A 13,294-nucleotide genomic window follows, 5' to 3' on the forward strand; every position below is an offset into this window, starting at 1 on the left:
AGCTTACTTGCGTTCGCAACATTACATCAGAGCTATCCAGAAGTCTCCCGCTGGTACAGCGGTAAGCCTACGGATTCACAACGCTAAAAAATCAGGGGTCCGATTCCCTCGATGGACTCAGTAGATAGCCCGATGTGGCTTTGCTATAAGGAAACCACACTCAATCACACACTTCCCAGAACTGGGCATACAAACGATTTATACGTTAGTTTTCAAGATGTTTAGACTAGGCCCAGTACTTTGTTGTACTGCCTGTTCATTGTAAGCCAGATAGAGACTTACAAATGAAAACAACAATGAAGAATTATACTCAATAGGATGAAATGTCACAAGTCAGATTTTCCTACTCTCAATTACTTTACGATATAAATTTATAACTGCAAGTTTAACTCTATTTTTTTTTATTTAAACAATTTACAACGTAGATAACGCAAATTGTAAACATAGGTATTAATTGACGTCCATAGGCATACTGTATTAATTACAAATACGTTAAGTCAGTACATTATAAGAGCTGTGGTAAAACAAGTATATTGTAACTCAGTGATTGCATATGCACAGTGCTAACCGACACTGGGTGTATTCTTTTAGCATCAGGATTGACATTATTCGTTCTATTTGTTATACAAAAATACAGCCGAAAATGTTTTAGGTGAAGTTTACCAGTTCGAAACCTCAGTTAGCATAAAAGAACAAACATGTAAGACTCCATTTTTGACCATTTAACAGAAGTTGCGCAGGTGACGCCCACAGGAGCACGTGACCATAAGGGTAACCTCAAAGGCCCTCTCTGCACGTGCAAAGCACTCTAATCCATGATGTTACTGTTGACAAGATAATGTTGATTCTTGTCTTACCTGTTTTACTTAAACATCATTTAAATGTTTCTTCCTCTGCATGATAGCTTTTAGTGATTCAGTGCAAATGATGCCCAGTTAGGCTTACCGACAAACATTTTAATATGTTTTCGTACAAGCCCTAAAAACTACTTTAAAAGAAAGGTAGCACCAGTTCTTGGCAGAATTACACAAGTGTTATCATTTTTTATCCATAGCATATACACTCAAACTCAATGGCAATTACGTATCATTCAGTTGAATATTTACAACATCATCACACGCATTTATCAAGACAGACAAAAATCGAGTATTATTACAGTTGAATGGCCACTTTAACAACATGTGTAATATGAAATTAAATAACAGATATTGCCAAAAAAAAAGATTATACAGATATTCAAGATATGGAATAATAAGTAACATAAAACGTATTTGTACGGTGTTTCGTAAAATCATGTTCTCTTAGCTATTGGAGAACCAATAGCAGATCCTCAGATGTAGTTATAAATTTGTTGTTGGCCACAGTCATCTACCATAAGATTTCAGTTCAGCATCAGGATGGTGTGCCTTATCCTTCAACGGTAAAAGAAAGTGTATGGGTCGACAATCCTGGTACTTGGAAGGTTTGCCTGAAGACTTTAGCTGTGGGTAGGTTTTCTTAGGCTAAAGTATTTTGGTGGTTCTAGCAGAGGTGTGAACACATTGGACGTTGATGGTGTTTTTTCACTGGACACTTCAGATGGGAAAACTGATAAGTTTTCTTAGGCTAAGGTATTTTGGTGGTTCTAGCAGAGGTGTGAACACATTGGACGTTGATGGTATTTTTCCACTGGACACTTTAGATGGGACAACTGATAATTCTATACCAGCTCTCAGTTGTCTTATTCAGCTCTGAACAGACAGACCCTGAAGGTCAAACAATATTGGGAGGACAGTTTGGATATAGGCTGTTGAAACTTTAGGAACAGTCTTTGGTGTATCATGTCAGACGTGTTGGCCAGTGACACATCACCATTATTCTTGAGTTCTAATGAGGTGAAATTGGGGGTGAACCTTGTATCTTAAGTACAGCAGGATATTTCGAACTATCCACAACGTCACCAATCAGAAAACTCTCATCGCATTCTTCTTTCATTTTGTAGTACAGAAATTTATGAAATAACTTGAGGATTTAAAATTCTAATTGAATTCTTCTTAAATGTAAGTTCAATCGAAAGCTAATTGCTCAGAAATTCAGTTGGAAGTGTAAATTTAAACTTAGAACAACCTATACACATGTGGACACTGATTATTACAGTGAAATAGTGATGTTTCTACAGGTTTACTTGTACTCACGTGCATATTGCCTGTAGACGATCTATTCGTTCAGCTCACTATAATTTATTGGTTTGTTTGTTTCTGAATTTCGCGCAAAGCTACATGAGGACTATCTCGCTAGCCGTCCCTAATTTAGCAGTGTAAGACTAGAGGGAAGGCAACTAGTCGTCACCACCCACCGCCAACTCTTGGGCTACTCCTTTACCAACGAATAGTGGGATTGACCGTCACATTATAGCGCCCCTACGACTGAAAGGGCGAGCATATTTGGTGCGACTGGGGTTCGAACTCGCGAGCTTCGGATTACGACTCGAACGCCTTAGCCCACCTGGCCATGACGGGATTAAAAATGTGAAACACTTCACGAGTTTGCGTGTCATCATTGGTAATTTTTTTCTGTATTAGAACTGGAATGTCATTTGCTGACCGAGTATGACGTTTGACTAGTTGTAACAGCTGACCAGTGCTGTGAGCGAACAAATGATACAAGGTGACGCTGTCGACTGAGCGACGAAAGCGAGTTTACCCTTGAATAATAGCATATTTTTCTTTGCTAAATTCAGCTTAGTTTTCATCACGGCTTGTTTGTTAGATTCGTCTTGAGGAATGAAGATGATAAACTATTCATTGGCCTCATATAGAGGTGACCATACACTTGACCACGTAAGTGCAAGCACTTTTGTTGTTCTTATGTTTAAATAAAGATTGCTTACACTGTCCTTCAAATATGTCCAAACTACTTATTTCTAACCCATCTCCAACTTCAGTCATGTCATTAAGTGAAGAACGTTTCCTAATTTATTGGCTAAATCTGCTCTTATTCGCGGGTTTACGTATTAGATATTTGTCAGGAAATCACTTTTATCTGTGTAGGCAAATAAGTGAGCTCATTCGTTATTGTTGTCCCTTCTATTAAAATCTTGGTTGGCTCAGCAGATAGCCCGATGTGGTTTTGCTATAAGAAAACACGCACACAAACTCTATGAAAATCCGCTATCTTCTGAATATGTTAACCAATGTTAAAACTCAAACATTCTCTTTCCAGCATTAATAAAAATATCAGGTGTACTGTATCTCGAAATAACATTCTACAAATCATTAATCATTAATGTCTGCTTCATATACATCCAAGTCTTAACACTCAAATCATTGTAATTCATAAAATGCTTGACAGTTGTTTTCTTCTTGTTATTGGTTTATTCATTTTATATAGCACTCACAAGTGAAAGGCTCAGCATGGCCAGGTGGGTTAAGGCGTTCGACTCACAATCTGAGGGTCGCGGGTTCAAATTCTCATCTCATCAAACATACTCGTCCTTTCAGCCATAGGGGCTGTAATGGTACGGTCAATACCACTATTTATTGGTAAGAGAGTAGCCCAAGAATTAGCGGTGGGTGGTGATGACTAGCTACCTTCCCTCTAGTCTTACACTGCAAAATTATGGACGGCTAGCGCAGATAGTCCTCGTGTGGCCTTGCGCGAAATTCAAAAACAAACACAACTGAACTTTGTATAACATCCATACACGAGTGCAGCATCACACACACACAACGTATATAATTATCAGTATATACATATATATATCTCAAAATCAAATTGTGCCAAGCATGCACTGCGTCCATGGTAACCTATATGGGTTTCCTCAGTTTAATCGTGTCTTAACTGTTATTATCGAGTATCTTGTTAATTTTTCAATCATTACTGTTTCCCTGTCGTGAACTCTCTTAACCACTGTTTGTAAACTTGTAGCTTTGTATTTTGATTCGTCTCTTGGCCGAAGAGAAGGTGTAACATTCTTATGGTCTGCCAGACACCCCTCCCGGGCCGGAATAAAGTGACCATTAAAAAGAATAATAACACTACTACGCATGCCGTTTCTCAGCTGACCTGAAGAGCTCTTTTAAAAAACCTTGTGATCATTAGATATAGATTGTTGGTTCTGAATTTTGCGCAAAGCTACACCAAGCCTATCTGCGCTAGCCGTCCCTAATTTAGCAATGTAAGACTGGAGGAAAAGCAGCTAATCACCATCCGCCGCCAACCCTTAGGCTACTATTATACCAACGAATAGCGGGATTGATCGTATCATTATAATGCCTCTACGGCTGAAAGGACGAGTATGCTTGGTGAGATGAGGATTCGAACCCGCGACCCTCAGATTGTGAGTCGAGAGCTCTAACCACCAGGCCATGCCGAGTGCTAGATATGGATGTAGCGGATGTAGTATTATTACGACTTGTTCAATTTTAGTCATGAGTTCTTCGAACGACTCACGATCACGAGTACAGAAGCGAGATGATATATGACTTTGGAACATAGGTGGCGTTGAAGATGAGTTGAAAACCAAACCCTCACACCAGTTCACTGAGCTAGTGTGAGAGTATGCCCTACTTGAGACAAGATAAAGAAAACTGGGTTGTACAAGTAAACAAGGCAATGGTGGATTTAAAGAAAAGTAGATCAATATAACAGGCTTTTCATGTCTTTATGGAAAAAGAACATTTAAAAATATATATATAAAATGACGACTACATTAAGTGATCATACAATGAACTAGCTGTATGTTTAACGTTGAAGGTTTAGCAGTCCATTGTTATACAGAAACAAAGAATACTATAGAATTTTAGTGTTCATTCGTCGACCAAACGAATAAACCTGTTCGGCAATTTTTACCGGGAATTTTCAAGGGCAAACTGAAGCTGTTGGCTCAAGTTCAACCAAATAATTATCAAAGTCACACGTTCGTTCCGTAACGTTTTATGCTGGTTTTCTCTGAATAAATGTGATACGTACTAACATTATAGAGGTGGCTTGATTGGCAAACGGGCTTTATAATAATAATAATAATAATAATTATAATAATAATAATAAAACACTTTATGATGTTTCAGTAATATTGTGAATATACAAATTTCATTTACTAATACCGGTTACACAAGACATGTATACAAATGTACGTAGAGAGATATTAGCTGTGACGTAAAGTCCTGTCATTTTAATATGTTCCTGACAAAGCAAACATTAGGATCATCAAAGGTTCGGGCCCGGCATGGCTGGGTGGTTAAGACACTCGACTCCTCATCTGAGGGTCGCGGGTTCGAATCCCTTTCACACTAAACATGCTTGCCCTTTTAGCCATGGGGGCGTAATAATATGACGGTCAATCCCACTATTCGTTGGTAAAAGAATAGCCCAAGAGTTGGAGGTGGGTGGTGATGACTAGCTGCCTTCCCTCTAGTCTTACACTGCTAAATTAGGGACGGCTAGCGCAGATAGCCCTCGTGTAGCTTTGCGCGAAATTCAAAAAAACATTTGTGTGTGAGTGTGTTTTCTTACAGCAAAGCCATATCAGGCTATCTGCTGAGCCCACCAAGGGGAATCGAACCCCTGATTTTAGCGTTGTAAATCCGTAGACATACCGCTGTACTAGAGGGAAACAATTCAAAACAAACCAATCAAAGGTTCGAACCCGGGACTTGGCTAATCAGTTACAGAATAGTAACTGAAATGTTTGATATGTTCACCTAATGAGAACATGAGTAATTATTATTTACATTCCCGTATGTTCGTCTCCCATTGCAAAGAGTATTTGCAATTAAATTTGTATTTAATTGTCTATGCAAATCATGTTTTGATATTTGGTTTTAGGCTTCACAATATTTCTTAGGACATTATTATAGCACGCGTCACTACGTGAGAAACGACAACACTATTTCTATGAAGCCTAAAAATTGATTCGTTGCTATCCTGAACTGATGTTGCACTTCTGATTCTACCATCTTTGACCCCAAGTGGTCAAACAAGTTTCGCGAAGTAACAACTATAATTACACATCAAAACACGTGCATTAAACACATCAGTATTCCTCACCTAGTACGGATCTTTTTAGAAACACATAACTGAATCGGAACTGTTCTTACCAAGGTGCAGAGTTAAATTCACTGCGGTCGGATACTGAAGTCCTTCGAACATCGTTTCGCTTTGCCACCAGGTTTCGTTGTTGTTGCTATTCAAGTCCGTTAGGTATTCCGGAGGATGAGCAAGTCCGACTTGTCTGCTGTCACACCGTTCACAGGATTTTGTTCCTCCTGTCGCACTCGTCTGGAAGCAATATTGTGTTGGCTCGCGGATACCGCAAGTGTTAGTCGCTTCCACGTGCACGTTAAAGGCGGCATTGCTAAACTCCGGCATGCAACGCTGTGGCCGACCGCGTGCGTCGTAGCAGCCGCGCGAGGTGTGACGCCGGGAGGTAAAACTAAACGTTTTGTTACATTGCACTGGATAAAAGTGAAAAAGGCACATTAGCAGCATGAAAATGAACGAGTATTTCAAAATAAACTTCCTTAGCACGAGAATATATCTGCGTTCCACCATTTCCCTCTGATAACGTGACTTCGCGCGAGCTATAAATTCGCGTATAAAACAACGGAACTCCGCAGAACAGGTGGATATAAACTATCGGCGGGCCTACCGCTTGTAGACCGTCTGACGATGATTGGCTGTCAAACCTGGCCTTCTCTCGGTTCTCAATGAACCTATGGATGCTTCCAAATTTAGAGTGATGAGGGGTTGGGGTTCTCGAGTCCTCTAAGAAAAGGGGGCGAAAATATGAACCACGTTTACTCTGAGATCATTATTTGAGATTACTCTTTTAAACAAACAAATAGATTAGCAAGAAATTTTATAAGTGATTGTTTGAAACATATATAATTAGAATAAATAACAAACATCCTTTGAAATAATGAATATTTATGTCTTCTTGTTTTGAGATATGTCAACATTTGGGAAACCACAAGATTAAAAAAAGTGATTCCTGGACTGTATGGTTAAAGGCTGAGTGCTGGTTTAGTCTAGGAACTACAGACTGAAACCGAGTGACCACATGTCTTGTGTTTCATGCTTTACCACAGAATGCTGGTTTCCTAGCTACAGGGTAACCACATTATTCCTTCAGAATGGCCCTGCATGGCCAAGCGTGTTAAGGCGTGCGACTCGTAATCTGAGGGTCGCGGGTTCGCATCCCCGTCGCGCCAAACATGCTTGCCCTTTCAGCCGTGGGGGCGTTATAATGTGACGGTCAATCCCACTATTCGTTGGTAAAAGAGTAGCCCAAGAGTTGACGGTGGGTGGTAATGACTAGCTGCCTTCCCTCTAGTCTTACACTGCTAAATTAGGGACGGCTAGCGCAGATAGCCCTCGTGTAGCTTTGCGCGAAATTCAAAAAAACATTTGTGTGTGAGTGTGTTTTCTTACAGCAAAGCCATATCAGGCTATCTGCTGAGCCCACCAAGGGGAATCGAACCCCTGATTTTAGCGTTGTAAATCCGTAGACATACCGCTGTACTAGAGGGAAACAATTCAAAACAAACCAATCAAAGGTTCGAACCCGGGACTTGGCTAATCAGTTACAGAATAGTAACTGAAATGTTTGATATGTTCACCTAATGAGAACATGAGTAATTATTATTTACATTCCCGTATGTTCGTCTCCCATTGCAAAGAGTATTTGCAATTAAATTTGTATTTAATTGTCTATGCAAATCATGTTTTGATATTTGGTTTTAGGCTTCACAATATTTCTTAGGACATTATTATAGCACGCGTCACTACGTGAGAAACGACAACACTATTTCTATGAAGCCTAAAAATTGATTCGTTGCTATCCTGAACTGATGTTGCACTTCTGATTCTACCATCTTTGACCCCAAGTGGTCAAACAAGTTTCGCGAAGTAACAACTATAATTACACATCAAAACACGTGCATTAAACACATCAGTATTCCTCACCTAGTACGGATCTTTTAGAAACACATAACTGAATCGGAACTGTTCTTACCAAGGTGCAGAGTTAAATTCACTGCGGTCGGATACTGAAGTCCTTCGAACATCGTTTCGCTTTGCCACCAGGTTTCGTTGTTGTTGCTATTCAAGTCCGTTAGGTATTCCGGAGGATGAGCAAGTCCGACTTGTCTGCTGTCACACCGTTCACAGGATTTTGTTCCTCCTGTCGCACTCGTCTGGAAGCAATATTGTGTTGGCTCGCGGATACCGCAAGTGTTAGTCGCTTCCACGTGCACGTTAAAGGCGGCATTGCTAAACTCCGGCATGCAACGCTGTGGCCGACCGCGTGCGTCGTAGCAGCCGCGCGAGGTGTGACGCCGGGAGGTAAAACTAAACGTTTCGTTACATTGCACTGGATAAAAGTGAAAAAGGCACATTAGCAGCATGAAAATGAACGAGTATTTCAAAATAAACTTCCTTAGCACGAGAATATATCTGCGTTCCACCATTTCCCTCTGATAACGTGACTTCGCGCGAGCTATAAATTCGCGTATAAAACAACGGAACTCCGCAGAACAGGTGGATATAAACTATCGGCGGGCCTACCGCTTGTAGACCGTCTGACGATGATTGGCTGTCAAACCTGGCCTTCTCTCGGTTCTCAATGAACCTATGGATGCTTCCAAATTTAGAGTGATGAGGGGTTGGGGTTCTCGAGTCCTCTAAGAAAAGGGGGCGAAAATATGAACCACGTTTACTCTGAGATCATTATTTGAGATTACTCTTTTAAACAAACAAATAGATTAGCAAGAAATTTTATAAGTGATTGTTTGAAACATATATAATTAGAATAAATAACAAACATCCTTTGAAATAATGAATATTTATGTCTTCTTGTTTTGAGATATGTCAACATTTGGGAAACCACAAGATTAAAAAAAGTGATTCCTGGACTGTATGGTTAAAGGCTGAGTGCTGGTTTAGTCTAGGAACTACAGACTGAAACCGAGTGACCACATGTCTTGTGTTTCATGCTTTACCACAGAATGCTGGTTTCCTAGCTACAGGGTAACCACATTATTCCTTCAGAATGGCCCTGCATGGCCAAGCGTGTTAAGGCGTGCGACTCGTAATCTGAGGGTCGCGGGTTCGCATCCCCGTCGCGCCAAACATGCTTGCCCTTTCAGCCGTGGGGGCGTTATAATGTGACGGTCAATCCCACTATTCGTTGGTAAAAGAGTAGCCCAAGAGTTGACGGTGGGTGGTAATGACTAGCTGCCTTCCCTCTAGTCTTACACTGCTAAATTAGGGACGGCTAGCACAGATAGCCCTCGAGTAGCTTTGTGCGAGATTCCAAAACAAACAAACAAACAAACAAACAAAACCTTCAAAATGTTTTTGTATTTTTTGTTTCGTAAAAAAGCAAACAACAATATTGATAACCAACTGATATATTCGTGAATATTTTTTTTAAATTTTAACCACATATACATACTCAGAAAGAAGATAACCCTACACGTCACATCTTACATACTTAACTAAATGTTTTAATTAAATTACTTTAATTACTCGTTCCCATATTAGTTCAATTTAATCACTAACATAGGCGTAAATAAATCCCAGGTTTCGGAACTTTTACCTGCTGTATCAAAGTCTGTTAAAGAGGGAGTTTCCAGAACAACATCAGGTATGACGTCACGTGTGTGACACCACATCTTTCACATCATTATGACGTCATGTTAGGAAGGATTTGAATAGGAAAATCGGGAAGTATTCTGTGAAAAATAAGTGAAACAAATTAGCGCACATTTATGCTTTGGAATTAGTTTTAAAAATCCTTTGTTTAAACAGACGAGCGATTCCAATCGTCTGTTCAGTAAAGGACTACTTCAGAGGAAAAATAAACATGTGTTTATGCAAATACGTGGTCATCGTAAGTTTTAATCTTTTATCCAAAGGTACTAATATGAAGTATGTTTGCTCATTTATGTGTCGTGGAATCAGAAACAATACGCAGCATGTTCTTGGGAAGGAATGCATACATATATATTTTTATTTATTTACTTTGTATGTTTTCAGTTTCATACAGAACTGTTTCAGTTTCCAGTGTTTCCCGTCATATTTGTACATCTCTTCACTCAGCATTATAACTGGTCTCTGGCTATTTAGTGCATCTCTTCATTTAATATTACAACTGGTCTCTAACTATTTAGTGCATCTCTTCATTTAATATTACAACTGGTCTCTAACTATTTAGTGCATCTCTTCATTTAATATTACAACTGGTCTCTAACTATTTAGTGCATCTCTTCATTTAATATTACAACTGGTCTCTAACTATTTAGTGCATCTCTTCATTTAATATTACAACTGGTCTCTAACTATTTAGTGCATCTCTTCATTTAATATTACAACTGGTCTCTAACTATTTAGTGCATCTCTTCATTTAATATTACAACTGGTCTCTAACTATTTAGTGCATCTCTTTTCATATTAATATTACAACTGGTCTCTAACTATTTAGTGCATCTCTTCATTTAATATTACAACTGGTCTCTAACTATTTAGTGCATCTCTTCATTTAATATTACAACTGGTCTCTAACTATTTAGTGCATCTCTTCATTTAATATTACAACTGGTCTCTAACTATTTAGTGCATCTCTTCATTTAATATTACAACTGGTCTCTAACTATTTAGTGCATCTCTTCATTTAATATTCTAACTGGTCTCTAGCTATCTAGTACATCTCTTCACTCAATATTCTAATTGGTCTCTAGCTATCTAGTACATATCTTCACTCAGTATTTTAACTGGTCTCTAGCTATCTAGCACTATATCTTTTCACTCAGTATTCTAACTGTTCTTTAGGTATCTAGTACATCTATTCACTCAGTATTTTAACTGGTCTCTAGCTGTTTTGCATTAATACCTTCACTCAATATTCTAACTGGTCCCTTGCTATCTAATACAACGTCTCTTCACTCAGTATTCTAACTGGTCTCTAGCTGTCCAGCACTACATCTCTCCACTCACTATTCCAACTGATTTTTTGCTATCTAGTATAACATCTCTTCACTCAGTAATCTAACTGGTCTCTAGCTATATAGTACAATATGTCTTCACTCAGTATTTTATCTGGTCTCTAGCGCTAGCACTACGACTCTTCACTCAGTATTCTGTTTAGATAGTTTGTTTGGTTCCAAGTATATTTTTTTTATTTTACCTGCTCTTGTTTTATCAGTTCCAAGTCTGGTCCGTTATTTTATCTACTCTTGTCTTATCAGTTGCAAGTCTGGTTCATTATTTTACTTGCTCTTGTTTTGTGAGTTCTAAGTCTATTTTATTATTTTATCTGCTCTTGTTTTATCAGTTCCAAGTCTGATTTATTATTTTATCTGCTGTTGTTTTATCAGTTCCAAGTCTGGTTCATTAATTTATTTGCTATTGCTTTAGCAGTTCCAAGTCTGGTTCGTTATTTTATTTGCTATTGCTTTAGCAGTTCCAAGTCTGGTTCGTTATTTTATTTGCTCTTGTTTTATCAGTTCCAAGTATGGTTTCTTATTTTATCTTCTCTTGCTTTTATTAGTTCCAAGTCTAGTTCATTATTTTGTCTGCTCTGGTTTTATCAGTTCCAAGTCTGGTTCTTTATTTTATCTGCTCTTGTTTTATCAGTTCGAAGTGTGGTTTGTTATTTTATCTGCTCTTCTTTTATTAATTTCAAGTCTGGTTTATCATTTTACTGCTCTTGCCTTATCAGTTCCAAGTCTGATTTTTTATTTCATCTGCTCTTGTTTTATCAGTTCCAAGTCAGGTTTGTTATTTTATCTGCTCTTCTCTTATTAATTTCAAGTCTTGTTTATCATTTTACTGCTCTTGCCTTATCAGTTCTAAGTCTGATTTTTTATTTCATCTGCTCTTGTTTTATCAGTTCCAAATCAGGTTTGTTATTTTATCTGCTCTTTTTTATCAGTTCCAAATCTGGTTTTTTATTTTATCTGCTCTTTTTTATAAGTTCCAAGATTGGTTTGTTATTTTATCTGCTCTTGTTCTATCAGTTCCAAGATTAGTTTGTTATTTTATCTGCTCTTGTTTTATCAGTTCCAAGATTGATTTGTTATTTTATCTGCTTTTGTTTTTTTTAAATGAATTCACAACTTCTTTCAGAAACTAGTGAGACCAAAACTTAGAACCACAATATCAAACTTGGTGTCCCCCGCTGGTACAATGGTATGTCTGTGGATTTACAACGCTGAAGTTAGGTTCGATTCCCCTCTCACAGACTCCAGCAGATAGCTCGATCTGGCTTTGCTATGAAAGAAAAACACTCTCAAACTTAGCATACGAACTGAAGTGCCACGGGTCGATAATCTTAACGGTTTGTTTCCGGGTCCAGACCCTCCACCCTCCTCTTGAGATAGCCAGAGGTAACTGGGTTAATGGAAGAGCTCGATCGATACACTGGGACCTCTGAGAATAATGAAGAGGGCCTTCTGTCCGCTGTACTAAACTTTCTTACTTTAACTTCAAAAATAATCAATCATACGAATATATTTGTGTCTTCGTATCTACAGAGACAAAACTAATTGTTTTGACCTGTCACAGGCAGCGTTAGGACCCCCAATTCCCACCCCTCCAGTGACAAAGCAGGAAGTCTTCGGATTTACAACGCCAAAATCAGTGTTTTGGTTCCCATGATGAGCATAGCACAGATAACACATTGTGTAACTTTGTCCTTAACAGTAAAAGAAACAAACAAAGCTTGCGTAAGGAAACGTTGAGACAAACCTGTTTTGTGTATAGAATATATTGACTCACATAAAACCTACATAAAATTAAACATTTAAGTTTGTTTGATTTTTAATTTTGCGCAAAGCTGCACGAGGACTTTCTGTTGCAGTCGTCTGTAAATTAGTAGTGTAAGACTAGAGGTAAGACAGCTAATTATCACCACCCACCGCCAATTCTTGGGCTGCTCTTTGATCAACAAATGGTAGAATGGACCGTAACATTATAATGCCCCCACGGTTGAAAGGGCGATCATGTTTGGTGCGACGGGGATTCGAACCCGCGATCTTCAGATTACGAGTCGAGCGCCTTAACCCATTAGCAGGCCAGCCAACATTTAAATGTCTGGTAGCTGACATAACTCTCATTATATTTATTATCTTTAAGTGTTCTGAACATTGTTACAAATAATCAAATATCATGACAATATTATATATTTATTTACATGTGTACTTTACCTGATAGTGTTCATGAGTTTGGTTCTGTTGAAACCACGATAGCTGTTTGTAATCTCTCCTAGTGTTCGTTACTGGCATTCTTTGCACAATGGGGATGTTTGTTTTGTCAT

The 13,294-nt window shown here is 38.6% G+C and overlaps 1 protein-coding gene across 1 annotated transcript in view; it reads right to left on the minus strand.

Moving 5' to 3' along the window:
* The window catches only part of LOC143245932 (uncharacterized), an 83,688-nt gene extending 77,054 nt beyond the window's left edge, over positions 1 to 6,634 (minus strand). The window contains exon 1 of the mRNA XM_076492185.1: positions 6,078 to 6,634. Within this exon, the coding sequence (XP_076348300.1) occupies positions 6,078 to 6,531 (454 nt within the window). The 5' untranslated portion in view covers positions 6,532 to 6,634. The remainder of the gene's footprint in view (positions 1 to 6,077) is intronic.
* Between the last annotated feature and the right edge of the window lie 6,660 nt (positions 6,635 to 13,294).

The sequence above is a fragment of the Tachypleus tridentatus genome, chromosome 3, assembly GCF_004210375.1.
Source record: "Tachypleus tridentatus isolate NWPU-2018 chromosome 3, ASM421037v1, whole genome shotgun sequence".
In the NCBI taxonomy this organism is placed as follows: Eukaryota; Metazoa; Arthropoda; class Merostomata; order Xiphosura; family Limulidae; genus Tachypleus; species Tachypleus tridentatus.